The 22,601-nt window shown below is 32.6% G+C and overlaps 1 protein-coding gene and 2 long non-coding RNA genes across 10 annotated transcripts in view; 2 read left to right on the top strand and 1 right to left on the bottom strand.

Moving 5' to 3' along the window:
• Positions 1–218: 218 nt before the first annotated feature.
• LOC115884210 lies at positions 219–6,221 on the top strand. Of its 7 annotated transcripts, none has more exons than XR_004050526.1 (9): positions 219–444; positions 1,588–1,789; positions 1,860–1,986; positions 2,049–2,161; positions 3,307–3,390; positions 4,202–4,405; positions 5,256–5,658; positions 5,723–5,852; positions 5,932–6,221. It is a non-coding gene; the product is annotated as an uncharacterized LOC115884210 (long non-coding RNA). The 7 variants fall into 7 exon arrangements; XR_004050524.1 differs by adding an exon at positions 1,346–1,473 and having other exon boundaries at positions 5,256–5,852; XR_004050521.1 differs by adding an exon at positions 1,346–1,473 and having other exon boundaries at positions 219–696; positions 5,256–5,852.
• On the bottom strand, positions 6,112–7,995 carry LOC115884230. 2 transcript variants are annotated; one of them, XR_004050530.1, is made up of 5 exons: positions 7,292–7,995; positions 7,101–7,209; positions 6,845–7,041; positions 6,508–6,661; positions 6,112–6,430 (listed from the first exon to the last, which is right to left on the bottom strand). It is a non-coding gene; the product is annotated as an uncharacterized LOC115884230 (long non-coding RNA). The 2 variants fall into 2 exon arrangements; XR_004050529.1 differs by having other exon boundaries at positions 6,852–7,041; positions 7,292–7,991.
• A 4,252-nt stretch (positions 7,996–12,247) lies between these two features.
• Positions 12,248–22,601, top strand: part of LOC115884190 (XK-related protein 7-like) — a 45,892-nt gene continuing 35,538 nt past the window's right edge. The window contains exons 1-6 of the mRNA XM_030902684.1: positions 12,248–12,528; positions 12,715–12,928; positions 12,984–13,198; positions 13,252–13,487; positions 13,561–13,819; positions 13,882–14,178. Of these exons, the coding sequence (XP_030758544.1) occupies positions 12,738–12,928; positions 12,984–13,198; positions 13,252–13,487; positions 13,561–13,819; positions 13,882–14,178 (1,198 nt within the window). The 5' untranslated portion in view covers positions 12,248–12,528; positions 12,715–12,737. The remainder of the gene's footprint in view (positions 12,529–12,714; positions 12,929–12,983; positions 13,199–13,251; positions 13,488–13,560; positions 13,820–13,881; positions 14,179–22,601) is intronic.

The following is a 22,601-nucleotide window of genomic DNA, read 5'->3' as shown; positions in this document are numbered from 1 at the left end:
CTATTGTCATTACAAGGTCATTAGACTAAATATTTGTGTAGATATATAATTTTAATTATAATACATTAATTATACTAGGATTATACCTTTGAAATTATTATTAGTTTTCTAATTAAATTATATTAAAATTACGATTAAAATATATTAGGAAATTACTAAAACAATCCGGCATCGCTACGGATTAATTTTTACTACTGAATTGTCGGAATCTGAGAAATTACGCTGACATTTGACGTATTCATTCAACTTTTGTCCAACGGAGCATTGTTGCGAGTTTTCTGCGACCGTTGGAAGTGTTTGTGGATTTCGGACAACTTTCGAATAATTATTAGTGTTTATTGCAAAGAAAACTATTTAAAGTAGTTTTTTAACTATCTACAATGGTTCACCAGTGCATAGTTTGTTAAAGGTGGACTATTCTAACTCCTGATTGATATTTGGACGGTAAGTGTTATTACATTTTTTTACCTTTAGCAATGCCTTTACAGTAGCGTATCTAAGTACTTTTAGTTATAAGTAGATTATTACAAAAATACGTATATTTTCTTATTTGCTGTCGTTTTTGATTGTGAAATTAGACTTATCCTCAGTTAGACCTCAGGCAAAACCTTGGCAAAACCGATCTACGTTTTAAGTCAATTATTTTAAGTATTTGTCCATTTCGCTGTTACAGTTGGTGGTAAAAAATGCTCAGAGGTAATACTGGCTGTTCTCAACTTAACATTTAAAAACCTTTTTTATATTATATCTAAGTACCAACTAACATTCGAAACCGCTATAAATATCTTAAAAATTGTGTATGTTATGGCTAATATCTGCTGAATAAAACAGCTGTTGCTGTTATAGGTAGTTAATACCTGAAATTTGAACACGATTTGAACATCAGAATTATTCAGTTATATTCTATATTAACTATGTACCTATATGTATGCTAAATTAGTATGACAAAGTTAGCTAATGTTCAATTAAAGACATTTAATTTTATAATTACTTCAGACTTTGGCTAGATAATTTCCACATTTCTCCCCCAATGTTGAAAGAAAACTGTTTTTGCAATCTAAATATTAATATTATTGAACTCTAGTTAACATTAGCAGGTTTTAGATATTAACCGTAACACATGATTGATCTATTATTTATTTATTATAAAAAATTCTATAAGTAATTATATAATAGGAAAGGTTTAGATATAGGTATTCAAAATTCAAATTAAAAAAGTTAATAAAATAAATAAAATTATAATGATGCTTCAGTACTTAAAAAATATGCACTGTTTTGAATAATAATGATAAGCCTTACTTATGATAATTCTTTACTCTTTCATTTATGATATTTTTTTTTTTAGTTTTGGAACCCTTTACACTTTTACCCACACTTACCTATACACCCATACACACGCACACAATTCACAGACGAGTACATAGCTGGTGTTTTAAATAGAGGAAAATAAACCTTGGAAAATTTTTCCTTTAGGTTAATTTTTCCTTTTTTTTACCGCATATTTTTATTATTTTACATATATTATTAAATAGATTTATAATACTTAATATGTATGTGTTGCATATGTAACCAATAGTACTTTTGTAGCGTTCCTATAATTACTGAGCTTAGACAATGATCGATTTCACTCTTGAATTTGAAAAATCAAACTAATGTGTGTCCAAATTTGTTCTGATGATTTTGATAAGAGCAATATTATGATCGCCGAATTAACTGATCGAAGGCAAATAAGACCAAATTCTGAGCCTCAAATAGATAGTACCATTTTTGCTGGGGCTTTATCATACAGGTAAAAAGCAGTCAAATACATTTTAACAGTTAATAAATAAGTATTGTACTAATATTAGTATTTACTCTAGGTTTTCTTCTAGTTTGTACCGCCACCCAAAAAATGTTTTAGGTAAATGAACCTCCAGACCAGCTGAGGGACTAGAGAAGGTCCCTACCTAGTCCCGCGATTGGCAGTTTGGCTGGCCCCTCAAATTTGTAAGAACATTGATACATTTTATACATGTATTTTAATATTGATAATTAATTAAAATTCACAGGATTTTGCCTAAAATCATACAAGATAAACTAGCCCTTCTCAAGAAGCCCTTCCCTCAAAACAACAGAAACGGCATTGGAAAAAGAAGTTGGAATTAACCAGTATGTGCTCTTTGTAAGTGTATTCTGGATGTTTGACTGACAAGGCTTAAAAGCTCTTGTATTTTTAACAGAATGGGAATATAGCTGTATTCATAACAAAGTAATATATATAATATAATAATAATATAAAATGCTAATGTTTATCTGTGTCGTCTCTACTGAAGTAACGACTTGCTCTAGAAAGTTGCTTTTTTTACTAAAAGATAGCTAATTGGCTCATCGCCGGATTTTTTATTTTTCATTTAATTAAAAAAAATAATAAGTATTTTTTTTTCCTGATGTCGTGGCGGATGCGCCAGGCTTCAACTAGTATGTAATATATTTTAAATGAAATACTCTCATTATAACTATTATTGTCAAGTAGTGTACTGTGCCTTATTGAATACAGGTGTACACCCTCTTGCGAAGTATTTACTTTTTAACATACAGGGTGTCACAATGTAAGTTTAATTTTGACATATCCAGGTATTTCTTTAAAAAAATAGAGACGCGAAATTTCGTAGACACAATTTTTGCGGTAAAAAATCTAAATACATTCTTAATCATACTTTTGACGTAACTATAGTAGACGGGATACTTTGACACATTGAGCTTTTTCAAAATAACATTTTTTCTGCTTTTGTTTGCCATCTTAATTATTTAAAAATTGACATCTCTATCTTTCTCGCAGAAAAGGGGACACTTTGTTTATGTCATTAGCAGTAATAGATTTCAAGGAAGCTGTTATAATATCTAATAGAACAATATAACGTAATATAACATTACTAATATCACTTTGTATCTTATTAATTAAGCACTTTATGGGTTTACTTCCCTATCTTAATTTTTATAAAAATACGAGACTTTATCGGTCGAATATCCAGAAACCCTGTATAATTAACATAGCTATCTTTTATTTTATATGTTTTGTCAAGGATATGTTATTTGGAATTATTTTCCACATTATAAGATCATAAACTACATAATTTTTGCCATAGTGTTGGTTTTTGTTTACATATATTTTCTATGAGTGAGCTTTTGTTTTGCACTAGAAAACATTCTCGCTTAATGATAAATTTAATACTATAGAAGGAAATTATTAGTATTTAGGAAAAAATTAAAAACGAAAATAGGTTTTATTGAAAAATTAATTATTAATGTTTTTTTGTTTGTTTACAGCATAGTAAGACAATCCTCATCTTCTGATCTCTCAATAGTTGGATATTTATTATCTCAAGAAAGTCGTCAAAGTATCAGAAAAAGGTAAAAATTACCTCTACATTATATACAAGGTGGTGCCTCTCCTACGACGCGGAGGCTCCAAAGAGAACGGTGGTTTTTATCGTTAATGTAATTTTGGGAGCATATGTAGGATAATGGAAAGCATTTTATAGAAATATCAAGAGTTCTGCGCGGTGTCCCCAAAGTTATGCATCAAAGTTTTTTTTTGTAATGGAACACCTATATATTAATTGATTTTCGGATTCTAGGAAAGAAATAAAAGTGAGTTTTGTTAAAGAAGCATATGTCTAAAATGTAAGGCTTGTCATATTTCACATTTGGTGAAAATAATGAATAAACTTTAAATTTCAATAACAGCTACCTAGATGGAAATTTACTCATTGTATATTTAACCAAATTAAAATTTGACCTTAAGCATTCTATTAATTGATGAATGCACACTGCAATTAAAAGATCGGAATAGTATTCTGGGTGTTCAAATAAAAGGGAACTTGCTGTGTTCATTTCAAATAAAAGGGAATAAAATTACATTTTAGTCCAATAATGAAATTCACCTTTATTTTTCTCATAGAATCCGAAAATCAAATAATATATAAGGTGTCCCATTCCAAAAAACAAAACTTTGTTGTGTAACTTTTTTGGCGACACCCTGTAGAACTCCATATTTTAAAAAAACACATATTTTATCACATTTATATGTTTAAATGCTCTAAATTAACCTACATATACTCCCAAAATTTAATTTCAATACAAACTCTTTCTCCTTGGTAGCATTTAAGAGGCGCCACCCTGTATCTTAAGTAAAATTGTGCATAAGTTATTTTAATTTCAGAAAGAAGTATGTTAATGAGGCATTATAATGATATTATGTAGAAATTTAAGTCTTGTAAAAATTTGGAAACAAAGAAAATGAAAAATACATACTTTACAAATAGGTCTTAGAAGATTGAAAAATAAAATAATATCAATGCATCAGTTAATTGATTACTTAAAAGAAAAATCTTTGATAAGTGAATCAACTGAATTGACGATTCAGGTATGAATATAGGTATGCAGGGTGACATTTAAAAACATAATGGTTATAAGTCAAAGGTTATATGTGAGGATCAAAAATATAAAAATCAAGTAAAAATCGCTAAAAGCAATTTCTAATAATTGAAGCTGTATCTCTTACTGTTTCTGAGATCCCAGTGCTTGTAATTATTATCTTGGACACACTATTTTATGTATATATTTGAGTGGCGGGCGGAGGGGAACTATAATAATGTAAAGTTATCAGCCATTTAATAATTTAGTCCTGCAGCCATTATGTCAAAATCTGTCCCCAAGATTCATTAACAAGTTTTAAATTTAGTTCTGGTCTAATTTTGTGAATGATACACTAATCCATATGACAGTGGCATAAATACGATTAATGGAAGGTTCTAATTTCCATGACAAGGCCAGGGGCGCTATTCTGTACAATCGTCGGAATCGGTGAGTTACCGATAGCTATCGGTACGTATTTGCATATAGTAAATATGTGTTAATTGTTGTTGTCATAGTTACCGATCGGCCCTATGACAGATATCGCAAATTTGTACCGACAACTCTCGGTATCTCTACCGTGAGGTTGACAAGGGCACGGTAGAGATACCGATTTTCGTCGGTACAAATTTGCGATATCTGCCAAAGGGCCGATCGGTAGCTATGACAACAACAATCAACACGACGCTCATTGGCCGCACGTACCGATAGCTGTCGGTAACTTACCGATACCGACGATTGTACAGAATAGCGCCCCAGGTCTAAATTTTAAAACCCTTTAGTGAATTTGGATGTGTCTAAAAAAGACTAATAATATTATAGAGATATAACATTAATAGAGATAATATATGTTTTTTTAGGTTTCCTTAGCTGAACCAGTACAAAGTATTTTTGAAAGAATGTTAAAAGGACCTGCCACACAAAAATCCAATCTTCTGCTACTATCCTTTGCTTTAACATTGTCATTTTATTTGCCGAAAACAGAATTTATAAGGGATACATAAACTGGCCCAGAGTTTTCTTAGGAGGCCTCTAAATTCCATTTAGTTTTCAACAATATTTTTGATATTTTTAACTCTCAGAATGGATTTACAAAATATTCATATAAAAAAATTATCAAAAATATAAGAACAACATACTTTTTAATAATTTTGAAATAATTAAATTGTATATTATTGGACTTACTTTAAAAGAAAGGTCAACCATAGTCACAAAGAAAAACGGGATTTTTGGGCTTTCTAATTTGTATGGAAAGCTTACAACGTATGTATAAATACTATGTAAAAGAAAATCAATTATTAAAATATATTTTGACTAACTGGTGGAGGTCCACGTATACAAAAAGCAAAAACGGAAGATAATAATATATTCAATTAATGTAAAAATGAGAAGAGCATTGTGGGATTAAAAAACATGATGGTGATAGATTGTCTAAAACTAATAGGAGTACTGGTATTGTAAGTACTAACCTTTCATTGTGTTTTTGAATTTTTTATTACTTTGAAGAGAATTCAATATATTTAGATATTTTTTCAGTCTCAAAACAAAACTGATGGTTACAAAGAAACAGAAGAAAAGGGAAGATATTAATTTACTAGACAAAAGGCTGTTCTTTTGTAATATGGAGATGGGCAAAATTCAAAGTAGTAGTATTCAAAACAGAGAAGAACATAAGCTAAAGAAAAAAAGGGTTGTTAGACATTGAAATAAAAAAAGAACAGTAAAATTCTCAAAGAGAACTTATTTAATAATTTTAATTAGTGTTTATATTGTAATGTAAAAAATGTAATGTATGTTATTTCTGAATAAAAGACATTTAATAATGATATTTTATAGAAATTAATACTCAAGAGATTTAATAACAACATAAAAACATGTTTAGAATAAGTTAAAAAAAAATATTGCCCTAATCTTTCAAACTAATTTATTATTTCTCTTCTTATTAATTTGGTCCATATTTATTTCATCTAACGGCGGCAGCTCTTGTTCAGGCATCATTCTGGCTGTATTGTGTAGCACATTGAAACAACAAAATCTAAAAATTTAAGTACATACATTAAATTTTTTAAATTTTGTTCTATAATTAAACAGATAATATTTTTCTTAACTCACTGTTGTGCAACAATAACTGACATTGTGTTTTGTAATTTTGGTCTTATACCATAAAACACATATTGGAAAGTGGCGTTTCCATATAACGATAATTCTGAAACATTTCTTCAGCTCTATTTCTGCATATATCCCCTCAATGCATATGCAATCTCACCTTATAACAGATAATAAAATAATTTAATAGAGTATATGAACCCTTTGAATATTATCACATTTAATTTTAAAAAATTTCTTTCAATTCATCTTATTCGTAATATATTTCTAAATTGAATACCTACTCAAATATTTAAGGAATATATTTTATATAAATGATCTAACAGTAAGTAAATATACGGACCACTAACCAAGCAGGATTTAATTTGAAAAGTCACCAGTCTCCATGCGGGTCCTTAATGTCCAAAAATGGTGGCTTTATGCACAGACCCATGCCAACAAGCAATCAAGTCTATAGTTTTAAGACTAGCATTTCCAGTAATTTAAATGTTGGGGAAAATAATGCTTTTCTATTTCTAATTACCTCTCCATCAATACCCCCTGTAAAGTATAAGAAACCTTGTACTGATAAATATTGAAGAAAATATATAGGTACTTACCAGGTGAATGTTTTCTTACATTGTGTTTCATCAACTATCCCTATAATCCCAGGAAACCTAAATATACTATAAAACTTGTTGTTGATTTAAGGCAGTTATGCTGTTGTTTCTGGAAATAGTAAAGAACAATGGTTCAAAGTATAAATATAATTAATTTATCTTACATTAGATTTACTAGCATTCCAACTTACCTCTCATTTTGATATTCTAGATTTTGTTCAATTAAACAAGGATTAAACCGAGGATATATATTACAGTGTCGTTTAAAAGTCTCTGTCCTAAAAACTTAAGGAGGTTCATTTCTTGGCAATATGATTTTTCCTTACATCCACTCTTGAGGAAATCCATTTTCAATGAATATACCTACTGATCGACGTCTAGGATATCAAAAGTAATCATCGAACTTACGTAGAGGTATCATAATACACTTTTTAGCTTTCTCAAAGGAATAACAATAATTCTTCCTCGTAAAACAATTTTTTTGTGTCTAAGATAGGTTAAGTGACCACTAGCCTGGAAATTTGACCGCTTAATTTAAATATAAATTCAAGTTAGATTAAAGCATAGTGCAAGAAAATAAGCTAAACCATAATGTTAAGTTTTGCTTAAAAAACTTGGTGCAAACGCCCCTACATTGTATATTATCGATATTACTACGTATATTACAAATTAAAATTTAAATTAAAATACACAAAATAACTATTTTAAAATTTTTGATAAAAAAACACCACACCACCGTCACGCCACTGATGGAGTGAAATGACAGAAAGACAGACGAAACTCAACCGTGTTGTCATATTTATGTACCCATCTCTTTTTAACTCTCATAAAAGTGCCAAACCATGTATGATTCTAAAAAATTGAGTTTTATGAATGGAGTGTTCTGTCTACCTATATTTAGATGTCTTTGGTTCTACCCAGGCAGAAAGCATGGCCTTCTAGACTGTCCTAGACAAAAATCTGAATATTTCTATATGATTCCTGTCAATTTCTGCTACGGAACATTTTTATGCACGTCGGCGTCCTGTTCTTTTGTCTTTTGTCTGTGTGTCAGCGTCAGCTCCCGAGGCCTCTGGCAAGCATAAAATAATTAACTAGAAAGAAGTGTCAACTCTGTGTTAAATCGTGGAAACACGATACGCCACCGAAAGCCTTCGTTGTCGTCTGGAGAACTAATTTTCCAATTGACAGGTTGACATGATAAGGACATGATGGCTTAATTTTCATTTCCGTTTCCGGTTATTCAATGGCGGGTCCTCTTTCAGTTCAAATGTATTTTGTATTTTTACTTTCATAAATAAAACTAAAAAAATTATTTATTCACATATATTTATTTGAAATATGGAACAACGTGACTAAACAAATATAAAAATATAGAGGATTGTATGGTTTCAATACCAATTAGTTAAGTATATATGTACTTTTAACGTAAATTAGTTTAAGGTATAAGCATGACTTACAGTAATTTGTAAATAAACACACGTATTCGCTTGACCTTCAAGACAGACAAAAACGGACACAGGAACATGAAAACGGGAGCCTTATACAAAAACCTGAAAACAGAAAACAATTTTTTATACTAAAATTAACAATGTAAAATATCAATAGGTATAAAATATAAATATACTGTTTAAAAAAGCGTCCGTTATCTCCCAAAGAGGCCCGGCTTATAAATCAAAAAAGAAGCAAAAAGAGACTTTTAGTCGGATAACATAATCGTGATTTATCAGTCCAAAAGAAACAAAGAGACTTTTGAGTCCGGATAACCTGTAATCAGATTATCAGTCCGATTTATTGCATTATTGACAATAAATTCGCACATACCTGAGATAACTAATGTTGGCTATAGTTAAAATGATCTTACCTTGCTGTAAAATTGCTTCCATTTTCAGAAAAATCGCCGATCAAAGATATTATAATACCATTTTCTTGCATCTAAAAAATGTAAAAACAGTGTTTATTTACTACCTATTTTTCATATACATAGGACATACCTACTGCTAGAAACGTCGTTTTCCAGATTCTTCATGTAATATATATTTTATATAACTTTATTAAATACCATTATATTTATAAATTTCAGCCGAAATATTAAATTGAACTTCCAAAACGAAACTAAACGGAATGAATTAAAATGGCGTCGAAGATTTTTTCAGAATTTGTTCTAGAACAAATCTGAAGTTGTCTCTGAAACTGAAATCTGTCAATTCTAAACTGTGAAGTTAGACAATAGTTAGACAAGAACAATGCTGTCCTTGTCTAGGCGGCCATACTTGTCGTGAGGAGAATGACACTAATGACTGTTTCCAATTTTCCTATTTCACTGTCACCCCCCTGCTGGCAAGGTCGGGCGCCATTTTAATTTTTGCCGTTTAGATTTGATTGGAAGTTTGTTTCTGATATTTCGGCTGAAATTTATAAGTACAAAGATGTTTTTTGATATAAAGTTCCTTGTTAACACTTTAATAAAGTATATATGATATTAATTACATGAAGAAAATGATGAAATCGACGTTTCTGCGTGTAGTAGGTATGGGCCATATTATATGCAAAAATAGGTAATATATTAACTGTTTTTATATTTTTTTAGCTTTAAACCCAAGGATCTTGGAATATTCTTTGCCAAGGATTTTTCCATATCTCTACTTTAAAGACTGATCGGTGATTTTGAGCAACTGAAAGCAAGTTATACAAGGTAAATTATGATTATTGAAGTATTATTAGCCTACATTAATTTTCTACAAGATGAACAGAAATGCGTAATTACATATCACATAGGTACCCTATTATGTATTTTTTCATAGCAATAATGCTATAAATCTATGTATGTAGTTTATTTTTTAAAATACAAATGAGGTATTAGATGATGTATTATAATTTTTTTATTCATTTTATTTTCATTCAAGTCCTGTTTGATTTAATTCACAAAGTCTTATGTACCTATATTTATGTTTTTTACATATTTTTTAATTCCAGGTTTTGTGTGGGTTCCGCCTGTTGCCTTTTCCTGCTTCCAGTTATTTAGTTTTTATGCCCGTGAAGCTGTGGAAACATTTATTTATCTTCAAGTTTCTGTAAGTCAATGCACTGTTACTTTACTAATTCACTTTAACACAGCATCTCTGATATTATTTAAATATTTGATATTGATACAGTAGTTTATTGGATTATAGCTCTTTAATTGTGTTGATTTGCATATTTACATTGTTCTAAATAAATATTTTTGAGTAATTTTGTTGTATTATTTACTACTAGAAAGAGTAAAAAAGTATATTAACCCTCATTTAAACCTCCTGAACAGCCCGCCATTAAAAACCGGAAACGGAAATAAATTTCATAAAATTGAAATTGTCATGTCTATGTCATGTCAAATGTCCCAGCCGCCATATCTGAAAATTAGTTACCCAGGCAGCCACGCTGTTTCCATAATTTAACATTGACTTGACACTTCTTCTTGTATTTATTATTTTATGATTCTTAGCCTCCACTTCAAACCTGCTCATGAATAAATTAGCCAAAAATGGAGACAATGGATTACCCATTGCTGTACCTTCCCGCTGTTCAAAAAAGTTGTTATTAAATTGAAAACAATTTTGTTTCATACATAACGATGTAAGCTCAATATATTCAGTCACAGTTTTGTTGTCGAGACCATTTGCGTTCAGTAATTCCTTCAAGTAGCCTAAAGTATGTGGAATTGGAACACTTGGGAACAACGAAGATACATCAAAGGAGACCAAAATTTCACCTTCATGCAATGTTATATCTTTAATTTTGTTAATGAATTCAATATTATTTTTAACTGCGAAAGAAGGTTCATGATCAGGTAAATTTTCGAACTCCCTTGATAACCATTTTGCCAAATTATAAGTCGGAGAACCTACAGCCGATACAATTGGGCGCATAGACTTGTCCGGTTTATGAATTTTTGGCAAAGCATACAATTTTGGTAATGAGGGATTGGATACTTGCAATTTCCTCTTTAAAGAAAGATCAATAAGGGTGTTACATTCTTTTAGAGTTTTTTTAACGTCTGCTACCATCTTAGACAAAGGATTCTTTTTCAAATTTATGTAGGGGCCATTATCGATTAAGTTGTTAACCTTATCATAATAGTCTTTTTTATCTAATATAACAACCTTATTTCCCTTATCAGCTTTTAGATAGAAACAATCTTTGTTACGCAAACTCTTGACAATATTGTGCTCTTTGTTAGATTTTAATGAATTACTTGAAACAATATTTTTTGATAACTGATTTCTACAAGCCTCTCTTGCAAATACTTTAGAAGCCTCTTAAGTTAAGCCTCTTATAGTTAATTAAATTTTTGAGTAGACATGGATATGATATTAAAACTAGTAATTACTTAACGTTCAAATAAACCACACAACTCACAAGTTCTACAATCTACAACCAAGTTATTTTAATCAAATACCAAAGAAAAATAAGGAGACTGAATGAATAGTTAATGAAATATTATCTTCATTCATTACTTGAACTTCAATTTTGTATTCTTTAGTCTAAGCTTCAAGAGAGACTTCAAACTACAAATAAAATATATTTACGGTGAAACGTGGGTGAAACTAGGCGAAACCATGGAAAACTTTTGAAGAACCGTTGAAAATCCGTTAAAGTCGGTTAAAATTTAAATATAGAATTTAGAGAATCTATTTGAAGTTAGGTTCGTATCACTTGGCTAGCTGGTGGCTAGTAGTAGTCTATGGCATTAGTACTTTGTTTTACGGCCTGACCTGTCAGGGCCATTCGGCCGTTGTTTTGATTATTATCATCAGGGTTCGCCTGATGCCTGATTTAATTTTGACATTTGATGTTTGATGTCATATATTTTTGTTTTGGGGTGGGAGCGGGATCTCCCGTTATCGTCGTAATATCTGGAAGATCCGTGCCGTTCGCTTCTTCGAAATTTACGATTCAAACAGTTAATATTTAATGGTTACTTGTTTTAAACAAGTACGATTTTTTAAAAAATAACCGGCTATAGGTTATTGAACGTAATGCAAGGTTATTAGGTTAACTGATGAAAAAAAACTACCTTTAAATAACCGGTTATTTTAGAGGAAAATACCGGTTATTCAAAAAACCGGTTACTTTTGCCCATCTCTATTTTAATGTATTCTAGGGCCTGGCGCGATGGTTGCGCGACATGTGCGCGACAACGACAACATTCTGTGGCTGCGACAACACTCAACTCTCACAGCAATTCTTTAAATAACTTTTCATTTTGTGAGATTTACAGGTTTTAAGTGTTTTTCTGCTTGTTCAAATTAGAATGCCATTCTATTACAGTATAAAATGAGTGCTGTGTATTTTAAAACGTAAAGGAGTTATCAGAAAACTAAAAATCTGAAATAAAAATGAAAGGAGGTTAGGAATGCGGGCAATCGCCCAAACAAGTACTCAAAAGCAAGTATGTAAACTATTATAATTGAATTTTTTAACTTTATTGAGGAATGTAGCGTAATTATGATGATGATCAATTTTTTCACATGAATTTTTATGTATATTTTGAATTTTAAATAGGAATTTCTAAATTTGTAATACAAGAAATGCACTGTTTTGAATGATTTATCCTAATTAGATATTTCGATTTTAGAATGAGATGAATTATTCGAAGTCATGGCAGAATTTTTGCCGCTATGCGATCTGTTATTTAACGTTGTATCTCTAGCCGCATACTTCTGCGATCTCGTGTTTGATTTCTTGGTGGTATATGCTTTGTACGAACACGGACTTACTCTGCTTTTTGCCCAGTGTCTTAGTTCAGTTGTTATTACAATGTTGATATCACAAATATTGTCTATGAAATGGTGATTAAATTAGAATATCTCTGTAAATAGGTGATTTTCAAATGTGTTATTGTAGGTATTTGTCCAAAAGTTCTGCTGGTTGGTCTCGTGTGTTTGTTTTGCTATTGCATTGTCTGCAAATTGGAGTATTATGGCGTTATGCTCGTTTATTAGTACCTGTTCAACTATCGACTGTCAAAAATGAGGTCAGAGATCTCTGTCTATTAAGACTGGTCCATGGGTTTTTACAGGCTGCACCCATGTTACTGTTACAACTTAGTTTATTAGCTGGTATTATTAACTAATTTATTTATATACTTTGTACTCTAGTATGGATGTTTTAGATACAACACAGTCACAAGGTGTGCCAGCTGATTTAGTTACAGTATCAGCTTGCTTGTCTCTTTTTTCAGTTTGTTGGGCTTTAGCCTCGTTTAGTAAACACGTACAGAGTGTAGATAGGCTGGTATTGACCTGGCTAGGAGTGGTATCCCAGCTACTGTGGCGAACCGGAACTGTAACATCGAGGGCCTTAGCATTATCAGCTTATACAGCGATATATCATTCCTGGATATTTCTTGTGAGTATATCTGTATATGTATTTTTAGAAAAAATATATTTTAACTTAAAGTTTATATTATGGTATCTTTTAGGTACTGGCATTGCATTGGGCCTGCATGTTCTTATGGTTACTGAGCCCACGCAGCCCCTTTCACGGGGAAAGGGGCCGAAAATTAGGGGTCTGTGCCCTACTAGCAGCTATATATGTTTTAGCATACATCAATTTGCAGGACAAGCCTCACGGAAGAACCATGACTATTTTCTATGTTGTCATGCTACTGGAAAACTCTCTTTTAGTGGGGGCATGGGTAGCGGCAGTTTGGAATTTCAGATTCGAACATTGGGAACTAGGTAAAAACCCAGTAGACATTTCAACGATCAGTACATTAGAACTATTTTTTGGTGATTTACAGTTCCCATTGTCACGGTTTTGTTGTTTTTTCTGGGCATTGGCTTCATGCTGCTCTACTACCGATTCTTTCATGTTAGACGACTGGTAGAAAAACCAGCTGCAGTGTCTTTGGGTCCGCCTGGGGGCGTGTTTAACTGCAAATTTGGAGGCTACAATGGGCCCGCCGCTGCCTCGGCTCTGTATAGGAAGAAAAAGAAGCCAACAACGTTTGTACCGCCTCCTTCAAACGGTACAAATTTGGGGCCAATGGCAGTCCCTTTTTGGCGCAGACCCTTGCCATCTAGCAGTGAAAATGAAGGTTAGTATACAGAATCGCTGATATGTATGGTCAACGTCGATTATTAGGTTAAATCCTTGTCTATATGTATAATATTAAATAGTCGTACGATGAGGGGTATTGTGAGCTGCTGCCACCATGCGGTCTTTTTTGAAGCTTAAACATGAATGAAAATTGTCAAGAATTTTACCCCTCAATTAAAATGGTGGGAGATGGGCGGATCTAGGTTTATTAGTATATTTTTAACTTTCTTTTCTAAATCCTAGTCATTCGAGTTTTTAACCTTGTTTTAACCTTGGTCGGCTACAAATTTTATTAGGCTGTACTTAAACTGCCGTTAAACGGTAGCTTACTAAAATGCCGTTAATAGGTATGACGTCGTTGATGTGACGCACTTGACGGCTTTATGAAATATAGGAATTTTGTAAGGACTAACCAACGCTATCCACCCCACCAAATAACCAACTTAACCAACGCAACTAACCTCGACACTGATAAAAATATAAAAAAACAAATATAAATTAGTAAAAATCAACCAACCCCACCAAATAACCAACTAACCAATGAATTAACACCCTCCAAATAACCACGCTAACCAACCGCCAAATAACTAAACCAATCCAACCAAAAAGTGTGAAACCAATGAAATAAGATCACGCTATAAGCAAAAAAAATATAAAAAAGTCTTGGTCGGCGTGAGATTTGAACCACAGACCATCCGCTTACGAAGCGATAGCCTCAGCCACCGACCCACAGGTGCTCTTACAAAAAGCTTAAGGCTAGGCATTACTTTCCGCCGACATGAACGACGTCACAATATCTATTAACGGCATTTTAGTAGGCTACCGTTTAACGGCTGTTTAAGTACATAGAAAAAAATAGGCTGTACTTAAACTGCCGTTAAACGGTAGCCTACTGAAATGCCGTTAATAGGTATGACGTCGTTGATGTGACGCACTTGACGGCTTTTTAATGCTTTGGTTAAAATGCCGTCAAACGGTCGCGTACTAAAATGCCGTTAATCGTTAATGCGGAGTAGGCTACTGATTAATACCTTATAATTTGTAATGTAATGTTGTCCAAAATCCGTCATGGCTTATTCTGAATAAAATTAACTTGGAACGGTGTATATGTAGGTAGACGTATATGCTGCCGTTGTAGGTTTGAAAATGTATTTGCGATAAAATGTAATATATGGCATTGGTTTTCAGGTTTTTATTGCAAATTATAAACTGACAACTTAAAAATAATACACTACAACGGCAGCATATACGTATACCTACATATACACCGTTCTAAGTTAATTTTATTCAGAATAAGCCATGACGGATTTTGGACAACATTACATTACAAATTATAAAGTATTAATCAGTAGCCTATTCTGCATTAACGATTAACGGCATTTTAGTACGCGACCGTTTGACGGCATTTTAACCAAAGCATTAAAAAGCCGTCAAGTGCGTCACATCAACGACGTCATACCTATTAACGGCATTTCAGTAGGCTACCGTTTAACGGCAGTTTAAGTACAGCCTATTTTTTTCTATGTACTTAAACAGCCGTTAAATCAGCCGGTATCATAGCCGGGTAATTTTTTTATTTTAATGAAGCTATAATTAAATTAAAAATATATCATATTTAAACTTTTTTATATTTTATTAAGATTTAGGACAGGTTTTTTGAATAAAAGTTTAGAAAAAACGTCTTAGAGTCCAAAAAGGATAAAAATAATAAAATACACGTTATAAAAGAAATTTTATAATCGAAATTACGTAATTTTTGAAATTAATAATAAATTATTAATTTTAGTTAAACATTTACAACCCCTAATATTAATCAAAACAGAATCTATTCCACAGATACAATAGAATCGGCGACAGGGAGAGAAAAATATGATTGTTGTAATTTTTTTTTTGGTTAAGTGATGTCTTATTATGTAAATTAGAGAAAACATAAATCTGTTCCATTAAAGCAAGGAAGGTGATAGGAAGTGGATAAAATGAAAACTACATTTATTTAACTCGGTACTATCTTTATTATACCGGGTGCGTCCCAAAAGTGGCTCATCCCCATAATTTTTTTATATTTTCAAATAAAAAAAACAAGATTTAGTATATTAGTATATAACATAAATTAGGAGTGATTGACGCATTCAATTGTTTTTGGTCACTTCCTGTTTCACCGGAAATGACTATAACTTTTAATTTTTAAACGGCACCCTCGGTATATTTCTACTTTATTCGATAGAAAATGACACTCTGAATAGAATGACATATCATATGTCAACTTTTGACATTTTCGGATATGGTTTAATTGTAATTGTAACACGCGGTTCATAACGACAATTTGACTCAAAATACCAAGTGTGTGGTATCAATATATTTCATAAAAAATGCCCTTTTTCAAATATGCTAATGATCACCCTTGTTCCATTTGAAAAAATTGACATAGTATGATTAAAAATACGCTTTGTACATCTTTTAGGTCTAGACAGACACGAACCCATTAGATGATAAAACTATTTTTCCAACGGCTCCATGATTAAAACTTAGTGTTTTTAACAACACCATAGCACCCTGGATTGAAATTTAAAGTAAGATTTGTTTTAAAGTCGACAATGTCAAAAGTTGACATTATGATAGTCATTTTCTATTCCGAGTGTCATTTTTATCGAATAAAGTAGCAAAATACCGAAGGTGGCCTTTAAAAATCCAAAGATGTAAATCAATTTTCGGTGAAACAGGACAGAGACCAAACAATTGAATACGTCAAATAAATCTTAATTTATGTCATATATACTACTCCCATACAAATCTGTTTTTTTATCTGAAAAAATAAAAAAGTTATAGGGGTGAGCCACTTTGAGACGATCCGGTATATTAAAAAATATTGTTTCATAATGTAATATCATTTTAAAATTCTTGTATATTATTTAGATTCTTGAAGAATAATTTTAGAATAACCCGGAATATATTTTTAATAAAAACATTATTATTATTAACAGGGTTATAATTATGATTTTTGTTACAATGTAAGTAAGTAAATAATGTCATGGTAAGAGAAAAAATTACAGATTTTAACATTTTAACTAAAATATTATTCTAAAATAACGCCTTTCTACAACAACGCACTGACTCCCAATGGGTAAATTGAGAGTTGCCTACCGGTCGAAAGTCGTTTCAGGACTTAAATGGATTATTTTAGTCAAATTTCTTGCAAATTTGGCACTGGCGAACCATAATTTTCTAGGTTCTGAACGAAAAGTCAATAAAATAAACACTTAAGGACTACAAGCTAAGAAAATGCGTTAATACAGCCGGGGACATAGCGGCAACAAAGCTTTACCGCACACGTGCGACGCGTACTACAAGGCAATAAATGAATGAATAGGCTCCCTCGCCTCTAATCGGTGTTGTCATATTGTAAAGAACTTATCCTTTTTAAACAGTATCCGACTTATAATTTAGTAGTATAAGGACTATTTAATACTGTAACGTTTTTAGTTCGTTACATGTCTTTTTTATATATAATATATGATGTCTGGCCTATCATCACCGGATTCCCTCTCGTTCAGGCCGGATAGAATAACGAGATAGATTCTAGAATCTGCAGGTTGCAACACATCTGATTTGGCACCGTATAGATTTGACAATTTAAGTAAAGTGATGCTACTTTTCCTGTGTTTTCTATAACGTTACACGCATTGTATTTTCTTTATAGTCTTTTCATAGAACGTATTTAATATTATTTACATTTAGTTCTTACTCCAAGTAACCACTATAAATTATATTAATGACATGCTCATATTACCATCAGAATTCATCACGAATAAATATAGTCATCAGTTTTAAGTAATATACAAACTGTGTTTTCCTTTCTCTGTTCATGCCTGCCGCCCAATATCTATATATTCTTTTGTTTATTACTCATTGATTAATTTTCTCTCTTGTGAAATACCTTATCCACGACTGCTCTCCGATGAAAAACCTGCCGTTCGCGTGGTAGTTGTTTAAAAAACGCTACCCTTAATTTGGCACCCATAAACGTGGGGCTTTGAGAAATTTTTACTCGTAACATTTCACTGGAGTCCTGACAATTTTTTCTAATTCAATTTTCATATATTAATTTTTGTAGTTTAATTTTTTTTGGTAATGAATACAGAGGAAGAAACAGTTGTAGTTTCTCTTGATACGATTTAAGACTGAAATTTCTATTCTCTTACTTATTTTTGATATTTCTAATTATTATTATTTGGGTCTATAGAACTCAGACAGTTTCATATTACGGAGATGTGTCAGCTGTTTGTGTTTTGATGAGTAATTTGAACTGGTATACAGGAGGTCAAGAATTTAATGCTGGACCTGAATTTTCCTTTGGGGTTTAAAAATTTTTTTTAATAGTTTAAAATTTTTCTTGGTAAATAAATTGAAAGTTTATCTATTGTTGGGACTCTTATACAGGGTGGTCAATTTTTTTGTGACTTTGAAATTTTTTAAATTTCAAGGTTTTTGACATTTCATAAGGTTTGAAGCTTTGTATTTTACAGCACTTTTGGTTTGTATTTTCCCTAAACAGGGTGGACAAGCCATATAAATTTTCGAACTTTGAATTTTTTTTATATCCTCGGTGTTGAAATTTGTATAAACACACACGTTACTTACCTAGCGTTGATATTGATAATTTTCCTATACTGTGTGGTCACAACTTGACCACTTTGATTTTGTTTTGGGTTTGCATTTGAATTGCTTTGATTTATTTTACAAGTTTCTGTGATTATCGATAACTGCTAGGGCGAGCTGCTAAACTGACATTTAGGGTATTTTTTTGTATAGAAGTATGGAGTTAATCTCATCTCGTTTATTGTTTAGTTTACCTTCAGGTTTCTATGCCAGTGTTTTTTATGCCAATATTTTTTATTTAGTATCGCATTCACTATGTTTCGCCACTTCCGGGCAACTGGTGGTAACCAGTTCTATCGACAGTTTGTTAGTTCCTGTTTGCAGTACTACCGTTGATTTGGAGTTTTTATCGCTGAAAAGCGGATTATGTACTGGGACGCAATTACAGGAAGTGCTTATCCTTGGAAGGTTTTTAGATTAACCGGTAGGGGACATGCATATGGCTAATGCAATGGTATCGTTTTGTTTTTCTTTTAGCGGCTGTCACATATGTACATGTCAGAAAGGAATGTTTTACGTACTATTCTATTACCATTGGATGCAGATAACTTTTCTGGCTGAACGTATTTACCGTTTAGTGATTTTGAAATAACCGGAGGACATTTCTGCCTGATCTTGCAGACGTACTTACCACGTTGTAGGCATTTTCTCGTATTATGGATTCACGGATAGCAGGATTTTCATATGGGCTGGTGTGTTTTTGGAGACGTCCAAGATCATTAACGTGTTGTCATCATTTGACATGATGAGTTTTTGAGTTGTTTGAGCGATTTAGCATTGTGACTCGGGTTTATGGAGGATTGACGTTTTAGCGGCGGGCGCTACGCTCGGATTCATTGCCTGGTTTTAATGCGTTTTACTAGATCCACGGTAAAATTACAGTATTTCGAAGAACTATATCTATCGAAAGGCGCGTCGTGAGTTAAGGGATTTAGTTAGGTTCGTTTTCTCGTTATTTTTGGAGATATTTTGTTTTGATATTGCGCCATATCATATTTCGAGATCTTTGTATTGGGGTAATATTTTGTCTTGGGACATCCCTATATCGATTTGATTTTTTTAGCAGATTTGAAATTATGCAGGATATGCAGTCATTGCAGAGTTTCTTAATTAGCGTGCATAGCAGGATAGTGGTGCTCTGTTTGCCTTAGTTTTCTGGTTTTAGTCCAGGTGTATTGTTTTGCGAGGAAGCGTTTACCGCCTTTTTCAATTTAGAATAACTGTCATTGAGATAGTTGTTAGTTTATTTTAACCTGATAAGGTTGTCCCTTAGGGAACTAATTTATCTATTTGGTCCACTGTAGTTTAGTTTAGCTCGTTAGTTTTATTTGGCCCTACAGAAGATTTGCTTAATTTAGTAGTATTTTTTAAGGTCTAAGCGACAGTGTCATTGACTTTGACATTTTGCGTTTTGAAGCACCACAGTTTTCTGCAGAATCCACAGGAGTTTATTTGATTTCATTTTAGATGTATTTTTAGTTTCGATCTAATAGCTATATTCACAACCTACTTTTATGGTCGTAGTTTGGGTATTAATGGCCCGTAATAGCATCTACATGGTGGTGATTTGGGTACTGCTAAGTTGGTTACATACCTCAACAGTAAAAGTCTTCCAGCAATACGTAAAAGAACCACCCTAGGCGATGCGTATTTTGTTTTTATTTCTTTCTGAGCTAAGGCTCAGAAGGTTTTTAATTATTATTTTTATGTAGAGTCATTTTGGGGTATCGTTATAGATATGCTCTATTTATCCCATTTTAGTTGATGTACACTACAGTGCATCCCCTCATTCTGACAGATGTAGGGTATTATTTTTCCACATTCATTTCATTTTATCTTTTTTTACAGTTCTGTCTCTTGGTGATTATCTCTGGTTTTTGTTGTTGTTGGTTCAGTCACTGCGTTGGAGAGAAGGGTTGAGCTACTGTGAATTCTGTTGAGTGTTTAGGCTCAGTTAGCCTTCTTCAGCCTCTGTTGCTCTAGTCTGTAATTCATTGTCTGACGTTGTTAGTTTGATACATTCCGTTTGAGAGAAGGCTTGAGCTGGAACAGTATATCTGTCTGGTTGTCTTGGTCTTGTAGTACCGACCGTCATCAACCTTTAACTGCTCTAGTTCCATATAATTCCTTGTCTGGCGTTGTTAGTATTGTTCATTCCGTCCGAGAGAAGGTTTGTACTTACACAGTAAATTTGATTGGTTGTTTTGGTTTTAGGTTACCGGCCGTTATATACCTCTATCTGCTCTAGTATTGTAGTGTTCCTTCTCTGGCGTAGTTGGTCTGACATGAACTAGAATGTTGGTTTCAGAAACTATTACCAAGGTTATAAACCGAGACGTATCGATACCATGAATGGATCGACGTTCTCTTTAATTATTGTTGAGTCGCGTTGTTTTAAAACATAGCGTATTTTGGAGTCTACACTTGTCTAGCCTGAGTTATCGATAATTTACACCTATATCGGTATAAAACACTAACTATAGAAATATTTATTAATCTTGCGTACCATACTAGCAGATGTACCTCCGTATTTATTTTTTTATTTTAGCGAACAGTGGCTCGAGTATCTCTGTGCTTTACGGCGTATCCAGTGACCACTGACTTTAGTAATTTTAAACCTTTGGTTTTTTTATCTCCTGCGTCATATATTCTTTACCGGTATTTGTCGTTTTTTTTGATTTGCCGTTTCCTTTTTGAGAACCTGATCAATTTTCAAATGGGTTTCGTCTATTCTGAAATTTACGATGTGGTTTTCTTTGATTTTTTGCCATCTCCAGATTTGTGTAAAAGAAAGTGTACCTTACCGGTCCATTTCTTTTCTTTTCGGAGGAGGGCAGTGTAACGTTAGTTCGTTACATGCTCTTTTTTATATATAATATATGATGTCTGGCCTATCATCACCGGATTCCCTCTCGTTCAGGCCCGGATAGATTATTTGACGCGTAATTTTTACGTTCCCTGCGTAATTTTTACGTTCTCTAGTCGGCAGCCCTGCTTTCGTTTCACTGTTCTGTGAAGGCGCGCGCTGTCAACTGCTGTCAACTCTCCGTGCTTAACCTCAATTTGTTTTGACGCTCTGTTTTATCCCAGCTTTTAGAAATGGTGATTATTTAAATCTTGCTGTATAATCTTAATCAGCTGCTATTTCAAAGGTAACAGGTAAAGATGAGATATTATCCTTTTAGATTCGATATTATTATTATTGAATATTTTTAGGGAAGAGTTACGGATGTCCCAACTTTATTTGTATTTGGCTGGCACGTTGGCGTCCCTTTGCTTTTGTCCTCAGAATGTCATTTGGAAGAAAGGACAGATTGTTTATTATTTATTGAGCCCTCGGAAGTATTTCGAGGTAGGTTCACTTTGTTTATTAGACGGTGTTTGATTTTAAACAAAGAGTTTCGTGTTCTTGAAGACACGGACCCGGACATTGTCTTACGGACAAGTGTCTAAGGTATGGACTATTTTTCAAGGTTCTAGTAGTGTTCTCCTGTGCCACTATCTTATGGACAGATGTCCCATGGACAAGTGTCCCCAGTAGGATTGATTTGTCTTACACATAGAGTGCCCCAGCGTGGAGATGGCTTGAGCCCCGTGCTGTTTCACCCCCATTTCTAAGTCTGGATCGCCGACAGACAGTACAGAGATACTAGACCACCTCCTTTCACTACTGTTTGAAACAGGGAGTTAAAAAACAGCTAAGTGTATATTTAAGTTCTAGTTATGCATTTAACATCTAAAATGTTTTCAGTCTTAAACAGTAAC

The sequence above is a fragment of the Sitophilus oryzae genome, unplaced genomic scaffold (assembly GCF_002938485.1).
Source record: "Sitophilus oryzae breed Bouriz unplaced genomic scaffold, Soryzae_2.0 scaffold_111_pilon_pilon, whole genome shotgun sequence".
Taxonomy (NCBI): Eukaryota; Metazoa; Arthropoda; class Insecta; order Coleoptera; family Curculionidae; genus Sitophilus; species Sitophilus oryzae.
The sequence above is the reverse complement of the archived record's forward strand: the minus strand, read 5'-3'. Positions and strand labels throughout refer to the sequence as shown.